The sequence below is a fragment of the Anneissia japonica genome, unplaced genomic scaffold (genome assembly GCF_011630105.1).
Source record: "Anneissia japonica isolate Jap-2015-1 unplaced genomic scaffold, ASM1163010v1 scaffold665_len1252844_cov201, whole genome shotgun sequence".
NCBI lineage: Eukaryota > Metazoa > Echinodermata > Crinoidea > Comatulida > Comatulidae > Anneissia > Anneissia japonica.
The window spans coordinates 679,723-697,774 of record NW_022757135.1 but is presented as its reverse complement, the minus strand read 5'-3'; the positions used below and the strand labels follow the sequence as shown (position 1 = coordinate 697,774).

Below are 18,052 nucleotides of genomic sequence, written 5' to 3'. Positions count from 1 at the left end.
ACAAAGTAAGGTATATATATATATTTATATATATATATTTATATATAAAGGTAAAATATTAAGCAAAAGCTAATACACCTAATCAAGGCCTATACCCTAAACCCTTTGTATCAATTTTATTTAATTTTTGTATATCTAGCTCTGTTTTTGATGTCTGTGTATGTTAATATGTATGTAAAGAAATAATCTACTGTACGAATGTCAGAAAGAATCATTTAACACTAAAATTCAACAAATGGAGAGTGCTAATCTTTCAAAATAAAACCAAGAAAGTAATAGTAGATTTGTAATTACATCATGACTTTAAATACCTTACGAAATATACGAAGAACTTTATTGCAATCTCTCATTAACATTACAGAATACAGTAAGTCAAATCAAAATTGAAATTTAACAAAAGGGGAGCAAAACATTAAAACTACATCACAAACACACCACAAACACATAAAAAATAGAATAAATCTACAATATGTCAATTTAATTAGGGAACATTAAGTTAAGAATTCAACTACAAAAATAAATAATTCGTGTTCATCAATTTGGTTCTTTCAGGATAAAAAAAAATTTATGTTCATCAGTTTATGTTCATCAATTTGGGTCTTTCAGGATGATCTAGCAAATTCTGCTGTATGCAAAGCCAGTCAAATTGGAGGTAGCCTAAGGATCATCACCAAGCCACCAAACTTGCGCAGAACAACATTCAGTTTATCGTCCACCAAGTCATTAAGTTCACAAGTAACGGAATTGAAACAGTTGCAAAAATGTGACAAACATGAAGCCCAAGGGAACATCACAGAAGAATCTTCAACTTGCTCTTCTTCTAAACTAACTAGCAACATCTCTTCAGATACGTCCAGAGATTCTATAAAATCTCCACCTTCAGATTGGAAATCTCCAGCTAGGGGTTCAAAAGTGCCTGTCACTTCTGTACGTAGTCCAGGAAAAGGGGCGTACCTCCAAGCTGTAGATGCAGAAGGTTGCCCGCTTTGCATCTTTTGTAATAAACCTTGTCACTCAACTTATCCAGATAGCAGGGATCAATCAGCAGATTGGGATTGCAGATACTGTTCTGAGAATTGCAAAGATGATCACAAGGTGAGTGAATAATTTTCAAACTACTCTGTTACCTGGTACAAGTACATTCGAGGCCACAGCATTCTGCCAGGTACTTATGTATACTTGGGTAGAGAAAGATAAACATAGTTAAAGTACCATCACCCAGAAGACGGCAAAGGTTTTGATCCTCTGACTTTAAAGTTGCGAGTCCAAGCCACAACCGTTGTACCAACACCTTAAAAAAATGTCCTACTCATCTCTATCTTCCAAAAGCTGTCACTTTGGTACTCCTGTCACCTCCATCTGCGCTAGCTGCAATTTTAGGTATATTTTTGCTGCCATCTGATTCTCAAAAATTGTTTTCATACAGTTTGTTGTAGTTATTGATGGACCCAATTTTTTTTCCAGATGCAGTGGAAAAGTAGTCATTACATACGGCAACAGTTATTTCAACTGGAACATGGAATTTGTCAGCTCTGTGGATTGGATGCCCAGCAGTTATTTGTTCAGACAAGGTTGTTTTGATATTTTAGTTGCAATTCATTACAGAAATGTTTTATTTTGTTTTTAATCAATGAATCAAATAATTATGAGGGTGTCATGCTGGGGTGGATGCAGACGGTGCGATTGCACCCCCTAAATTGTATTAAGAAAAATAATTGTATAATATTGTTGATATGAAGATTTATGAGAGTGCATATTTGCAAAATTTTAACATCTCAGCCCACCTCAGCCCCAACCATAGTGGCCCTGAGGAGTTGTGGAATCTCACGCTCCCCCTTCTACCCAATCATGTATGGCAGATTTTGGTAGATCTAACAGATGTAGATTGCCACTTACATTTAAAGATATATAGTCTAATAGGAAGTGTGAACCAATGTTATTATTTATTTTATAAAATATCCCATTAGTAGAAGGTGCTTTAATCTATTTCTAGTGATATGGTAAACAACATTATGCTGCCCTCAGTCAGACCACAACTTGTCCTTACGCAGCTTGCGCAACACACATAAGATAGTTTCAGGTATATTAAATTCCAAACTTTTATTTAATAACACTGTATGGTATACTGTATCATATAATAATAATATGTTGTTCTTATATAGCGCTTCATGCACAAAGCCTCTAAGCGCTTCACATTACTACCCCGGTCATTGGATCAAACACATATGGAACACACACTCAGCTCCCTGGGGAGAATTCCATAATATTGCAGCTAGTAATCAGCGCAGTTGTGTTCGAACCTACCAGGTACCCACTTGTACTCCTGGGTGAGTGCCTTGCCCAAGGACACAAGCGATTTGCACAGTAAGAGTTATGAACTCCCGACCTCGAGGTTGGGAGTCCAAGCCACAAAACAGATGCGCCAACTGCTTCTACAATATGGTAAAATGGCGCGTTCCCTGGAACTATCTTATACCTGTTGCGCATGCTGCATAATAGCAAGTTTTGGTCTGGTTGAGGTCAACATAATGTTGTTTACTATATCACTACATATCAAAAGTTGTTTTGTTATTGTATAATATGGCTTCTGTTAGTATTTTATTTTATTACTATTTCAGATTTACTGTTAGAATATTATGAAAATGAAATATGAATGGAATATAGTACATAAAATCAAAACACTAATACAATGTACATATTAATAATCTCTTACACTTTTCACATTTTCTTTTTCAGAAATTTACCAAAGAATCAACGTAAAGAATTTCTACAAGCCAGTAAATATGCCTCCTTGTCAGTTTCTGAGTTGAATAAAATTATCAAAGCCCCAGCAGAGGGACAGGTAAGATATGGCTTCCTTCTCATTATGTACATATGCTTGTGAAATTAAAAATCCTGAATCTTTAGGGACCACTGAAGAATTTCTTTCTTTTTCTACAAAAATCATTAAAAGGAACATAAGAAACATTATTTATACTTGGATTGTCCGATATGATGCACTTATTTCCAATGAGGTTGCTTTTAGAAGTATCAGAATATAACATAAATAATTTTAAAGTACGTATCAAATGTTTGCTACAAATATCAAACCCATCAATGTATATTAGTAGTTATATTTTTTAAGTATTAATCCTTAACATGAAAAACAATTATCAGTTTACAAAAACACTAAATTGATAACAAACCATCCAATTTTTTTCCATTTTTTAAATTCGTATTAGTGAAATCTTTCTGATCTTAAATTAAAGGCTAATATTTTTACTTAATAAAGTAAGAAATTAAAATATTATATCTTATTTTTGATAAAATGAAAAATTGCTGACTATGGCAACATTTTTTATGGCAAAAAATTAAAAATATTTTCATTTAATATCAAAATATTAAGAGAAATCAAAGAATATTAGAACAGGATGTTAAAATCTGATTTCTTTTTTCTGCTTGCCTTTTCAGTTTTGGCATGCCGATCATATTGTTGCTGTTGCTGACGGTGGAGGTCTTTGCTCATTAGAAAATTTCCGAACACTGTGTGTCATGTGTCACATGACTGTCACAGCCAATCAGATTCGAGAAAGATCAAAAGCTAGAAAAACAACTGGGATGAAAGATATTAAAGGTTTCTTCAAACCTCTTTACTGAATGGAAAAAAATCCGAAAAAGTTTCCTATGTTGTTAAAAAATTTTTGAATGAGTAATGAAAGTTTTGCCACTCCATTTATTAAATTATTACAAATCATATTATATATTTATTCATGTGGCTTCCAATGACTGTCCTGAGGCAATACTTTTCTAACTGTAATTACATTTCTTTATAATAATTTTATCAGATTTCTAAAAAAAAAAAATAGCAAACTCGTAGTAGGATTTAAGATAACAGTTTTAGTATTAGATTTTTGTCATAATGTTCAACACAGATTTAAATTAAACTAAAACAAAATAATTATATATCATTGTCAGTATTTTTTATTTAGGCCTGTTAACATCTCTTGTCAGTGGAAATGTATAGTAGGCCTATACTTGGTTATTTGCAGTGCATCCATGGATGTGCAAAAACTGCAAAACCAGTGGGCTTTTTTTATCGAATTCAAATTCCCGATAAAGCTTCAGTGACCCAATTGGTTTAGGCATCTTCATAGACGGCAGAAGTTCCAAGATTCTTGTTAAGGTTGGGATAACTTTTTTGCAGTTGCAGATTTCTTTACTTTAAAGCCCCATTCCCGGCCAAATTTCAATTTTTAAGAAAAATCTAATTTTTGTATAATGTTATAAAGATTTATAAATATAATACGGAATTGCTAGTTTAACTGAATTTAGACATTCCTAAGAATGAAAAAAATGTAAAATAAGACTCATTCAGTATTGATCAATGTATTTTGTTAGGCCTATCGCTATTTTTTATTCAGTCGTAAACATAAGAATATTGTAATGACTTTATTTTTTAATAATATAAATATCTTCAATTTCATTGCAAAATAAGTGATATAGAACGAATCTAACTTTTTAGTGCAGTTATTCGTAAATTGTTAATACTGTAAGAACAAAGATAGGCCTACTTTTTTTTAATAATTGCGGACATGAACACATAATGTGGAGTTACTCTCCTACCTAATGTATGATATTTGTGATTTATGTAATTATTACTTAGACCTACCACCAAACATGCAGTCGGCCTATTTTGAGATTGTGAACTAATGGGAAAACTTAGTAGGTAAACTAGAAAAACAAATACTGTATTGTGCCCTAAAAAAAACAGAAAAACAAATCACTCGATCGTACACAACGACGTGATGTCTTTAATTTATGCTCAAATTGTAAATACATAAGCATTATAATGATATTGATCAATCTAGAGAAACTACAGTACATCAAAAGTTATAAAAAAAATCATTTACAAAGTTTCCAGGCAATGGAACATCAAAATGCAAAGACAAAAGAAAAAGAACCATCAATCTGACAAAAAACATGAAAGAAATAGACATTGCATAGACACAGGACATAAAAAAAATAAAAAGAAAGGTACAAGAATTGTAACTTCAAAATGCAAGAACAAAAAAAGGAAAGCTGTGACATTGTGACACCATGGAGGTATTATTGAGAAGGAGATCACTCGGCAACAGATCCCTTTGACGCGACAAACCTATATGTTCCCCGCTTTTGGATTGCGCGCGGGCGTATTACCCTATAATTCACATTTTTTCGTTAGCAACAACTTGGCAACGACATGCATTTATACGCTGCCAGCAGAGCAGTTGTGCAATAAAACGTTTGATTTTAACCCATTAAATATCTTTATAATGAACAATGTTCCCCTGATTAGATTTTTTCGGGCTTTTGGTATGTTATTATTTGTATATTTCAGGAACGGATTCCGTAAAATATTTATGTTAAAATTACTTCTGTGTTCATTATAATTTTGTCTAAAGATTGACTGGTTCGACTATAAAGCTAAGTCAGCGTAAAACTGAAAAATACTCAGATTTTCGATTCATTTTTCGAATAGTTAACCCTCGTTAACCCTAAAATGACTTAGTTTATTATAATCCTTAATCATTTATTAATTAATATCTGTTAAAATTAGAATTGGCGAATTTTGGCCAATTTATGAAAATTGAAGTTGAAATATACTATACTTTTATAGGTCATGTAAATGTTCCATTAAATTCGAAACTTTTTTTGGTGGAAAATATTAATATGTTTGATATTTTATGAGAGATAAATGTATCAGCTTCATAATAGAAAAGATTGCGCAGCCATAGTGATTGACAGTATGTTTTTTGGTCAACTATGCCTGCTGAAAATTTGATGGCGGGGAACACATGGGACTTCAAAGGCATCGCGCAAACGTTCTTTACGCGCTGCGGCAACTTTGATCTTGGTTCATTTGCATAGCGCTGCGTGCGCGTAGCTTTGCCGGGTGACCTCCTTCTCAATAATACCTCCATGGTATGACTTACCAAAAGAGAATAAATATACGAATGCATTTATGTTTTACACATTTTATTTTTTTTTTATTCGGTAAAAAGCAGATTCCCCAGGAGAGGATCGAACTCTCGACCTCCGCATTACCTAACCAGTAAGAACGAAGCCAAGTACTGTTTATAAGTACGGCGCGCTAACCGACTGAGCCACTGGGGAATACAATACTAGTTTGCTGCATTCCAAATATTGTACCTGCAAGTTTGCTTTGTAGCCAAAAGACCGAACTATCCCCTCTGTATCACCCAACCCAAGCTTTGCCCAAGCCCTATCCGTGTGCGCCGCATCGGTTTTCGAAAGTTATGTGCGTGTGAGCGTGCGCCTGATTCGAGTCGCACGAACGAGTTGTACGATTTTTTGGAGTAGGCTAGGCATGAGTCATGCTTTATGTTTCGTCGTATTTTGTTTCTTATAATCTGGAAGTTTGTTAGCTCTACGAAATGAAATGCTTGACTACATGTTGCGATAGTCTTAAAGCGTGTAAGTTAAGTTGGCATCATAATTTTTTTTTTTTTTGCCCGTCTGCGCGCAATCGAATGCTTTTTACTTGTCCTAGCTTAGGCCTACTCCTGCCTCCTACACTGTAGGTAGCATTTTGCTTTGCCTTGCTACTATTAAGCCTACTACTACTCACTAGGCCTAGTAGTAAATGGGTACCTGGTGGGGTTGCCTGCTCCTGCGCTGATTACCAGCCAGGGAAAATAACTCCGCCTTGACCTCAATCAATGAAGAGGCGCATTATAAAAGTTTGATAGGCCTATGACGAAGTTTTGATCAGATGTTGCAATAGGGCCTGTCTTGATTAAAGCATTCAAAAAACATGGTTTTCATAAATCCTACACGATCGTTACAATGTTTTGCTTGGAATCTGTCCCCTCGGTATGCTTATTCCCTATTCGACCGACCGATCATTGTCACCAAAACTTGTCAGATGTAGCAGTAGCGCTTTTTATGTTATTAATAAGTCCATTAATTTTTGCGCAACCGAAACTTCGACCAGGCGAGTCTATTGAACGTCCCAGTCAGGTTCTGTGAATTGAAATCACCCTTGTTAAATACTCTATACAAAAATGAAAACAACCTTATTACGGTACTTTGTTTTTAAATTTTCAAATAGTTCTCAAGTCATGTTTGCAATGTTCTCCTTGTTTGTATCGATTCTGTCGCAGCAGTGAGAAGGAGTACCGTTACATCAAGGGCCTCTTTGGTATAATTTTCGGGGCTAGTGTTGGAACAGGTTCGTTGTTTTATTCGTTTAAATAGCATTCGGCAATTTATTAATCCGGCTATTGGCCTATATCATTTTATTGAGGAATTAAAATCACAAAACTTACCTTAAATACAAAGCATAAACAAATATACAATTAAGAACAACAGACATTAGTTCATAATGTAAGCCAAAAACAGTTTTAAATATAAAATTTCCAATGGGCCCCTTATGCCTATCATAATTAAAATATTATAGCTGACCTGCTCCCAGGTCGTAGATCTCCATTGAAATCAGTGTTTTCATTGTTATTTCATTTTTAAGCTCTTTATTATGGCATTCTTGTTGAGATCGAGCACATTCCGAAGGCTTATCAATACCATGTACGGGGAGTGGTGGTAGCGGCTTTCGCACTAGCGTGTGCGTTTTCAGCTTCAGTTCGGTGTATTTTTGTCCTTGTAATTCCGAACTTTTTTGGAAAGAACGGTAGGAATACAGTGACAACATTCGCGATCATGTACCTGATGACTGGTAAGTATTACACTTTACAAACCAAAGATTAAACTGTAAAAATATAATGAGGCGGCAAAGATGCACATGTAAAACAGGTGAAAAACATTCCAAAGGAAATGTGTGCTATATTAGCGATTTCTAAAATGTATAACTGGGGTCCTTATTGTTCCAACGGAATAAGTCCGTTTGATGAGTCTTCCAAGAGTAGAACCATGCTCTCTTGTTCTCATGCGGAACTTTCATACACTAAATGGTTTGCCTCAATCCCAATTGATAAAAGAAGCCAGTGGGAACAAGTCTTCAAATTCAATCGTGAAAGAATTGGTCCAGAGCCATAGATAGAAAGAGTTGCGACAAAAAATTGAGAATTTAGAAGCCATTTTGTGTCATACGCGATGGGCGTTCTGTGTCTAACGTGATGTGCGTTCCTGTGTATAATATTGTATAATACAGTTAGCGGCCTCCTGTATAGTTTAATTTCATTTAATTTTTTTAGCAGTCGAATTTCATGTAACTATTTATAGATTTTTTTTTAATGATTTCACTACTTTATATCCAATTTCATATTATAAAATAATACTGTAATAATTTACTGTTTTTGAGCAGTTCTTTAATCATCGCCGATAGACCGAGAGAGCCCCTCGATGGCAAGCATTCTTTAATTAGGCAATCCTTAAGTAGCTCCTATTATTTTTGCAAATAAATGATATGTGACGACCAGCAAAAATTAATTAAATACTTTGGCACAAGTTTTTTTAGATCCAGCTGTAGGGGGCGTCCAATTTTTCGTATTCCCACCATGCATTTCGGTGGAACACGGTGGAACACTTTTTTTGTGTGGAGAACTCTATCTTGTATTTCTAGTATCTTTGGTGATGTTACTTATAAAATATAGTTGTAAACCCAATTAAGTGTGTGAAATTAATATGCAATGTACATAGCACATATACTTTGCATGTGCTCATCGGGAAGATTATGAAACAAAATGGACGGTGTGTACCACGTGACTTTCGTAAACCAAGGAGCGGAATGTCGCAACTCTTTATATATATGGCTCTGAATTGGTCTAAAGTACAGTGCCCCCATCCAATTCCAGACCAGCGTGAGATCTGAAAATGTGGGATGATCTCGGGGTTTGGTCTCGAATTTGAGTGTTGGCTTTATGTTAAGCCGGTTACTCACTGCGTGCGACGGCAACGCGACGAAGAACGCACGCGAAGACGCAGACCCAACGGATCGTCTTTTTAATGAGGATCCATTCAGATTGCCACTGACAATCAGCAGACGGTGTTGCGTCGTCTATCGCTCGCCGGAAGCAAATGTGGATTCGTCGTGCGACGGTCGTACGACGCATTGAGTGTCCGGCTTTAAAGATTGAATTGTTATTTATGGTTCTTTGAAAACGTGGTATCCAATTAGAGGTCTCGGAGTTAGATGGGTCCCACATTGGAGGGTGCACAGTGCCCATCCTATATATTTGCATTCTTTATATAATAATTTTATCATCCCATTTAGGTCCAGCAGCAAATATTATGTCTAACGCTGAAGAGTCTGCACGTGCTATATCCTGCACTGCTTCGCTAAGTTTTAATCACAGCAGGGAGATGTTTCAACTGATGCACAAGCCTCTTGTTGGTGCATTCCGCGAAATGGAAGTATGAAATATTTATTATTCAAACATATGGACGATGACTTTTGTTGTGCTCTTTCCGATTAAATAAAAATGAAAAAAAGAAAGAAGCTTAGTGATTTTTGGCTGGAGTGGGATCAGAGCGCCCGTTTTGCCACCCCTCGATCCGCCATTGGATATAATAGTAGAGAGCTTTCGTTATCTTGTTCGAGAACCAATCGGTCGAGAAAATTTCTCGACCTTGTTACCGTTCTCGTTAAAAAAATAGTGAATTTGCAATCAGTATTAACTATGATGATTTTCTCAAGGTAGAGTTAGGCCTATAATAATTCAATATAGAATATAGTCCAGTTTCCTGTTCTCGGTTTATCGCCCGGAATCCAGCGGCTGAATCGCCGGAAGCAGAAGTGAATTCGTCGTGCGACGGTCGTACGACGCAGGTAGTGCCCGGCTTAATATTGTAGTTTTTGAAAGAGATAAGCGCCCTTAAGAAGTTTGAGTACTCACTGATGCTTCTGTACACCACCGATCGATCGATCCTTGATCGATCGGTGCTCGATCAATTCGATGACGGCCGGGTAGACACTGCGTGGTGGTACGATGGTCGTGTGACCATCGCTCGAAGAACGCTTTTCTGTTCTCGAGCGTTTGACGACGTGCTCCTCGTTGCGTTGCGCTCTCCACAGAATCGTGTTGGTTGACGATCACCGGTGCAGTGCGTACCACCTGGTTTATGATAATGTTTTTGTAATGGACAATTACCCATTTTTAGAATGACGTAGGCTTGTCTCATTTTTTCTAGAGAAATAATCATGAGGTAGAAGGCATTACGCGCTCTCTGAGGACCAATTTTAATCATCTTGGAAGGGAAGTTAGACCGAAAAATCTACCACCTCTGCCAAAAACGAAGAAGCCGAGAAACAAAAAGGTATACACACCAAGGGCTAGAAAAATTCAAGTCGACTTTGAAAGACGTGTTCGTGGAAAGTGTGACGGTATGTACAGTTCTGCTGTCACCATATTTTGACGACGATTATGAGCCTGGCTCATTTTAAACCTAACTATCCACTAGCAATACAAAGCTGGGCAACGATCAAAACCTCTGCCGAAAGTTACCAAAACGTCATGGTTTGCAGCAATTTAGTTACAATTAATTTTCACTAGTGTCGTTGAATGCGTATTTTTAAAACTGGGAAAAGTCGAATGTTTTTCGTTGAAAAGGGACCACGAGATTCGTGAATCGAAATGGTTCATAGGCCTAATAATCACGACTGTCCGTTATCTTTCAGCCATATTTGAAAAAGCCGTAGAAAATTGTAAGAACACATTTAGACATGTTGAAAAGAAATGCCACGAAAAAATAAAATTTCCTATCGTCAAAGATGTCCTATGTCTGCCACTGAAGTTGACATTCTTATGCAACATGATTAGAGGTAAGTACCAAAATTCATTACAATTAGCTCGTACGTGATTTGGACCAGAGTAAAGCTATACTCTGGAGGAATAACGTTTTTCTACAATTGTTAGTCCAATTCTTAATATGCATTCCTTTCTGGTTCCCTAAAAGCCTGCACCCACGACGTCGGCCGAACGTCGTCGCAAGAGCGTTTGTCCTACACAACAGCAGGTCTGATTGGACCTACCGGAGGTCGGGACGAATGCGCTCATTGGCAAGCAACCCCTGTCGACGGATGCAACTTGGGGTCGTCGGACTGAAACAATACATTTTGCCGATCCAACCATAAAAATTCTAAACCATACTATGTCTCCTATTGACCCTTACCACAATGGTTTGAAAACTCGGCGCCCTGACTTTCGGTTCTGTCCCCTTACTGTGTCACTTACTTTCCCCATGTTTCTGGATGGATCCCTGCTTTAAACTTCTATTTTGCATTACACACTGTATACTTCGTTAATTTAAGTACTTATCAGGGACTACTAATCCAATGGGCGAGAACGAGGACACATGCAAGCATTGCATCCGCTTCCTCACCCAATTTTCTACTTTAATTCCAATGCATGCGAATGTTATATATTGAGAAAATAAGAAAAAAAAATACAATACAAGATGTTTCACTGCTATTTATAGATATTTATTTCCCCACCACGTCGCTGTTATCGTTATTGTCATCATCATCATCATCAGCATCGTCATTAATTTTAATTTCTGTTGTAAGTTATTCAATATGACTCATTTTATTTTCAAATAAATTGGACCTGTCTCGCTCACAGGCTACAAGTCTTCTTGTTCAAAATTTAGTCCAAATATTGACCCAGAACTGGGTCAGACCTACGTCAACATTGAGAATTTGATTGATCAATTCGACCGCAATTATAAAATCGAAACTAAATGGCAGGTAATGTACCATGATTTGTCTATCTTTCATGTATTCATAACATATTACCGTAATTAAATTACCATATTAGTGTTATTCTTAATTTTATTTAGCCATTCTCGCACTATCCGAATACTGTAAATTCTTGAATAAGCGTCGCGGTGCTTATACAATTGAGCGGCGCTTATTAAGAAAAATTCCATGCCTGTTCACATGCCTGCTCCCATGTTACCTACCTATCTTACCTATTTCAGGCCCTACATAATCTTAAATAAAGGTTTATATGCTTGTGTCCTCATTGTGTTATTTATTCATTGGATTTGAAAATCAAAGAAAATGCTAAAGTAGGCCTATCGTAATAACATATTTCTGATTGCGTAGAATTAAGTATTCGAAAATAGGGGTATATTTAAAGTTATCTGAAAATAGATGCCATGATCAAATTGTCCTGTCACTGACCTCCACTAATAAATAAATAATAAACTAATAATAATAATAGGCCTAATAATAGGCCTAATAATAATAATAATGGAGATGATGATAATGATGGTGATAATTATAATTGATAAGGATAATGATGTTAATAATGATTAAAGGCTAAATGTATAGGAAGCTGTCTGCTTGTTATTTACTGTTAGATGATGACATTTCCCTTGGATGTTACATCGGCCGAGAATATCCAGAAAGCTGTACTCAAGGAATTTAACAGGAAAAAGGTGTTTTTTATGGCGTTTTTCTTCATCGCTCAAGTCATGTTCTCCTTTACCTTCGTGCTAGTGTTTGTATCGTAAGTCAAATCAATTTTACCATAAAAAAAAAATAATAATGACTTCGTATCCAATGGTTAGTATCTTAATATCGGGGGTGTTCACTTTCCTCTTCGCGTTCGCGTTTGTTCATTAATTAAATGTTTCTTTGTGGCAAAAAGCGCCTTGAGGCGGTTTCTATGGTGGAAGCGCTTTACAAGTACATGACCATCGGTTGGTCATCATTTATCTTTGAGCCTTACGTATTTAATGTCCGTTACACTCAGCCTGGGATAATGTTGTAGCAGCAGAATTCAAAACTGATTAATTTTGGTTAGCATTTGGCCAACCTAGCCTAATAACATTGAACAACGTAACGGTGTTAACAAAAAAACTAACGCCGCTTTTATTATGGCCCTTTTGGTGCTGTTTCAAAGCTTGTGATTTGTTGAAAGTCAACAACGTAGCGGCGTTAAAACAAGTTAAAATAAAACTAACGCCGCTTTCATTGTGACCCTTTCGGCTAACCGATTATAATTACGGCGTTTTTAAATAAAAGTTAACGGCGCTTTTAATATGGCCCTTTAGCGCTGTTTAAAGCTTTTGATTGGTTGGAATTGAACAACGTACGGTAATGGCGTTAAAAAAAATAAAAGACAACGGCGTTTTCGTTATGGCCCTGATGGCTAACCATAATTAAAGGCCTGTTTATATTATTATGACGATAAAAAGCAATTATTCATAAACGAAATAAGCACGATTCGATAACGATTTATCGTGCGTACGATGAAAAACTAATTTCACAGATCAAATCAAATGACGCCATAATCATTGGATAACGATAAAATCGTTTTGCTTTTATAGTTTTCCCTTCATTGATTGTGAATCAGTCGATGTCCTGGAATTGTTATTAGTCCTACCATTCTTTTTACTGTATTGATGATTTGATACCTGGATAAAGAATGATTTACACAATCGCCCTGTAGGATTTACAGCAAGAGTGCAAGCAAGTGGCAGTGTTTCTTATGGTTTATTATTCGAAATGATAATAATATTAAACGAAAGATGACAAATAGGCTATGTACAGTATTTGTTTGTTTGAAAATAAAACGTCAATATAAAGCTTACATCATTCATTTAAAGTCTTTTGGCCCACAATGTGACGATCGTCGGCAGCCGACGCGATTCCATGCAGAACTCAACGGATCAGTTTTAATGACAATTCTCTCAGCAAACGACGTCGCACCGTCAAGCGCTCATACATAGAGATCGGAGATGAATTTGTTGTACGACAGAGTGTGTGTGTCCTGCTTAAGTGGATCGCCGTCGAAAACGAGTTGTTGTGGGGTGTGGTGGCATCACTGTCTCATGGAATCGCGTAGGCTGAGTAGGTTGCCCACGCCGACACAGTCAGCTGTCTGACCTTGTTTTTGGGCAATACGTTTTGGTAAATAATCTTTGTCTCATTCTCTTCCACAACACAAACCTTCGACAGTGCATTCCAGTATAATAGAAAGTATTTGTCGGATTTCAATTTTGACAACTCTTACCTTACGTCATACTTTCGTCGTATAGATGATAGGCGAAAAAAGCAGGTAAGTTTTAGATGTACGGTAATAATTCTAATTAAATCACTTTTAGATTTAATTTTAGGCTATAATTTATATTCCTAATAGACTTATTTCTTCGTATGATTCATCTTATTGAATTCTAATTAACTCATTTTATTATGATTTGTTCTGAGGGGGATGGACCGATTTCCCCGACGAAAGAAAGTGGGCGTGGTTGGGCGTTGCTCAAAATATCTCGAAAGGTTCGAATACCCCGCAAAATACGACAATTTGTTGTTTTCAAATGCTTATTTAATTGAGTCCACAAATATGTAGAGAGTACAATGCCATACAGGCCTACATTTTTTTTTCTCCCCGACGAATGTGGTTTTCTCCCCGACGAATTGTGGTTTTTCTCCCCGAGGGGCCCCGCCCCACTCCCGTTGGAGCCACTTCTATATAGAATAACGCTATGTAGACCGTTAAAAAAAGTTGCATGAGCTACCGTAAGGATTTTCATCATGTGCTAAGTTTTGCTCATACGTTATGCATTAAAGGCCTATTTAAATAACAAAAAATTAATAAAATCGCAGGGTGTAAAGTTTTGAATACGTAAATGTCGGAAAATTGAATTCGTATACTAACAACATTAGAGGCACTTTACTGGCATAGGGACGCTAATAAAAGTGGAATTAAAATGTTTGTATTTTATACCAAACGGTATCTGTTTGTCAACATTATTTTGTCCACTATTCTTTCATTAACATTTAGATTACGATTATATTTTCAGTACAAAGTTTTAAGCTGGACGTTCACTGCGTCGTACGACGGTCGGCCGATTAATACAATTCAGCTAGCCGACGCGACGCCGTCTGTTGATTGTCGTCGGCAGGTTGAACGGGTCGTCATTAAAAACGATTCGTTACGTGCGCGCGTGTCGTTGCGTTCTCCGATAATCGCGTCGTCCGACGACCGTCGGACGCAGTAGGTTGCCGGCTTTATTTGTGAGCTTTCGTGACAAAATCAGTCTTGTACACAAAATGGAAAATGAGTTACTTATATAAAAGCTTTACTTTGGTCTTTGAATCAGGTTCCTAAATTGAGTACAACCGACGTAAGATCAATTTTAAATTCAAGTCTGAAAACTTCAGAGAAAATCGCCACTAAAGATAAACAACTGATAAATTTTGTGTTGATTTTCCTATCAATTCTAAATTGATAATTACAAATTGTGCCTCAAACACTAATGAACTAATGAAACCCAATTTTTGTCAAAATATCACTTATTTTCTTGAATATCACAAATTGACTTGACGTATACAAGACTCAATTTGTCACGATAACTCACATATATTTAAATAACTATATTTGTCAGGGGAAGAAGACATTGTTACCGCTGATGAAATCAGAGAAGAAGGAATACATTGAGCCTTTCCAGTTTAAAATGAGAAAAGATGAAAAATCTAAATGCGTAAGTGACATACATACAAACCGCTTCGGACCAATGGCGTGCTTAATACATGCGATCTTATTATCTAAAAGGGTATTAATCGGATTGTCCACCCAAGACCACAGACCTCAAATTCAACCAACATGCCGTAAGGAGCAGAATTATTGAGAAACCGACATAGTAGACCCCGTAGCCCACAGTGGCTTTGCGACCGCCATTCCCCAGGGTAATATGGCCAGAAAAAAAAAGCTTTAGCCATTAGCCTTTAGGTTTCTTTACTACACCACTCTACTTGTGAATGCTAGGACCACACTAATATCTGTTATTGAAGCTTGGTTTCCATACAATCGCTACACTGTCGCTACAGTTTTTGTTTTTTCTTACTGCAATCGTTGCACTGCGTAGCTGTCTACGACGCAATCAGGGACGCTCCCTGATACAACTGACCAATCAGCGTCGTCAAAGGAGTCGGCGATTTTTATGGAAACAGGCTTATCCCACCAACAGATGCACTGATTATGTTTAAATAACATAGGACAACGTTACTCCGAATAAAGAAAGGGAGGCCATGATTCGACCTATCGACTTTTATTGGGTCATCTTCAGGATTGAGAATACCTGACACTGATTACAAAAAATGCTACAATATGCAAATGAGGGGATTAAACAAGTCCAACAATGGTGATTTTGAGAGAGGCAATAGTTTTGTTAGATTAATTGTCAGATAAACAATTTCAGCTCTCTAGATGCTTCCACAGTTTAATATAGGTTTAAGACGATGAATAGCCAGGGCTTTCTTAAATAGCAAATGGGCCCAGTTATGTGAAATATCAATTATTTTAGTGCTATAATAATATATAAGCGATTTGTAATTAACAAGGAAATCATCTTCAAATGTGTTAGGCAAATTATGAAGTGTTAAAATATAAAATCTTCACAAGACTCAATATAATTAATTGTGAATAACACTGTTAGAGAGTGCAGAATGTTCAGATAGCCTAGTTATAACAAGGAGGTATAAAAATTATGCCTTGGTATAAGGCATCTGTCAGTCTTACCAATCACAACCGCAGCCAGGGAATGATACAAAATTGAGCAGCGGTATTCGTTACATCTTTGGTTGAAGTCTGATACTTTTTTAGTTTTCCATAAGATAATTTTTAGTTTTATTTTTTGACTTTGCTAATACATCTACGGAGAAGTATTTTTCCGTGTCAACCTATAACCCAAATTTTAGTTATATCCTTACTACCATTGTCATCAACAATTATTAGGCTTTGGATTATCAGAAAGAAATGTATACATAATAGTATAGGCTTATCCCATCTCTCTGCTTATTATTAATTTTTCTAACTTGATCTTCCCCTGATTAAGAATGTCATACTCTACCGACTGAGCTAACCGGGCTTGGTATTAGGCAAATCTATGCCAACTGTTTCTTAAGGCCAACTCGTACGACGCAGCCCGACGCGATTTGTTGTCGCGTCGGGCCTATGTGAGTTAAACGCAGACGCGATGGTGTGCGTCGGCGTCAGTCGCGTCGTAGAATATTATTGGATTGGATTGGATTTATTCGGTGTAAACACCAAGGATAGCCCACGAAAGTCTAGAAGAAGACTTATTTCCAGTGGGGTCCTTCTGGTGGTGATTGGACAGTACACCGGGAGACAATCCCCTACTCTTTTCCGAAGAGTGTACTGTGTTCTTTAACGTGCACATGGGCCATAAATGCACACGGGACCAACGGCCCGAAAGACGGTGCGCTATTGTAACTTGTATTTCGGCCCTCTAGCTGAAACACAAGGAGAGGCAGCGATGGGAATTGAACCGGGGACCTAGAGATCTCCACGGTTCAGCGCACTCGCAGTGGCTACCACCAGATTAGCCGACTGAGCTAAACATGTTTAATATTTCTCACGACGGCTTAAGACTGTCCCCGACGATAAATCGGGTCGGGCTGCGTCGGCCGACTCTGTCTGAGAATTGGCCTTTAAAAAAAAAACCGTGTTCGCTCGTGGGGCTCGAACCCATGACTTTAACCGGCTGAGCAAAATAGGATCATTATAAAGAATAATAAATCTCATCTACTGCCTTTACATAGATAACATTTTTAAATTTTTGTTAATTAATATAAATCAGTTTCAAGTTCGATTTTTATTTAAAGATAAAAACAGGACTTCGACTGATAGTTCAACTTTTAGGAACCATTGCCATCGTTTGTTTCGACAAGCTTCTTTATGAGATGCTGGACATAATTCGCAGGCACAGCAAACTTGATGTCGTCATCAAAGGTAATATGTCATTAGCAGCTGCGACCTATAAGCTTAAAGCTTATTCCCCTGTAATAGCTTCACATGTGTGAGCGTTTCAATCAGTTGTATGAAGGAGAGAGTGCTGGGATGAGATGTGCAGGTATTCCATATTGGTCTCCGTGTCCTAACGGGTATGACACTCGCCTATATAGCGAGAGTTTGCAGGCTCAAATCTCACCCGACACATTTTTTTCACTCGCCACTGAGGAAGGACTAGTGTTGTCCGAAAGCTCTGGTTCTATTTCTGGCTGTTTACTTACGTTTACTTTTTAGCTGTTGCTTATCATTTTTGTATCTCTACTGAGATCCAGCCATTGTTTCCCACAGCATTGTTG

General features: G+C 37.0%; 2 protein-coding genes and 1 non-coding gene across 3 annotated transcripts in view; 2 read left to right on the top strand and 1 right to left on the bottom strand.

Moving 5' to 3' along the window:
* LOC117124442 (DNA annealing helicase and endonuclease ZRANB3-like) overlaps positions 1–3,942 on the top strand; it is a gene marked incomplete at its 5' end in the record, with an annotated part of 57,889 nt that extends 53,947 nt beyond the window's left edge. Inside the window, 4 exon segments of the mRNA XM_033270675.1 lie at positions 607–1,095; positions 1,465–1,571; positions 2,737–2,842; positions 3,451–3,942. Of these exon segments, the coding sequence (XP_033126566.1) occupies positions 607–1,095; positions 1,465–1,571; positions 2,737–2,842; positions 3,451–3,636 (888 nt within the window).
* A 2,082-nt stretch (positions 3,943–6,024) lies between these two features.
* On the bottom strand, positions 6,025–6,132 carry Trnai-uau. Its single transcript has 2 exons — positions 6,095–6,132; positions 6,025–6,060 (listed from the first exon to the last, which is right to left on the bottom strand). It is a non-coding gene; the product is annotated as a tRNA-Ile (tRNA).
* A 281-nt stretch (positions 6,133–6,413) lies between these two features.
* The window catches only part of LOC117124451 (E3 ubiquitin-protein ligase DCST1-like), a 17,955-nt gene continuing 6,316 nt past the window's right edge, over positions 6,414–18,052 (top strand). The window contains exons 1-10 of the mRNA XM_033270683.1: positions 6,414–6,453; positions 7,091–7,210; positions 7,505–7,711; positions 9,209–9,348; positions 10,126–10,318; positions 11,556–11,680; positions 12,298–12,446; positions 13,901–14,000; positions 15,331–15,426; positions 17,570–17,696. Coding sequence (XP_033126574.1) covers positions 6,414–6,453; positions 7,091–7,210; positions 7,505–7,711; positions 9,209–9,348; positions 10,126–10,318; positions 11,556–11,680; positions 12,298–12,446; positions 13,901–14,000; positions 15,331–15,426; positions 17,570–17,696 — 1,297 coding nt within the window. The remainder of the gene's footprint in view (positions 6,454–7,090; positions 7,211–7,504; positions 7,712–9,208; positions 9,349–10,125; positions 10,319–11,555; positions 11,681–12,297; positions 12,447–13,900; positions 14,001–15,330; positions 15,427–17,569; positions 17,697–18,052) is intronic.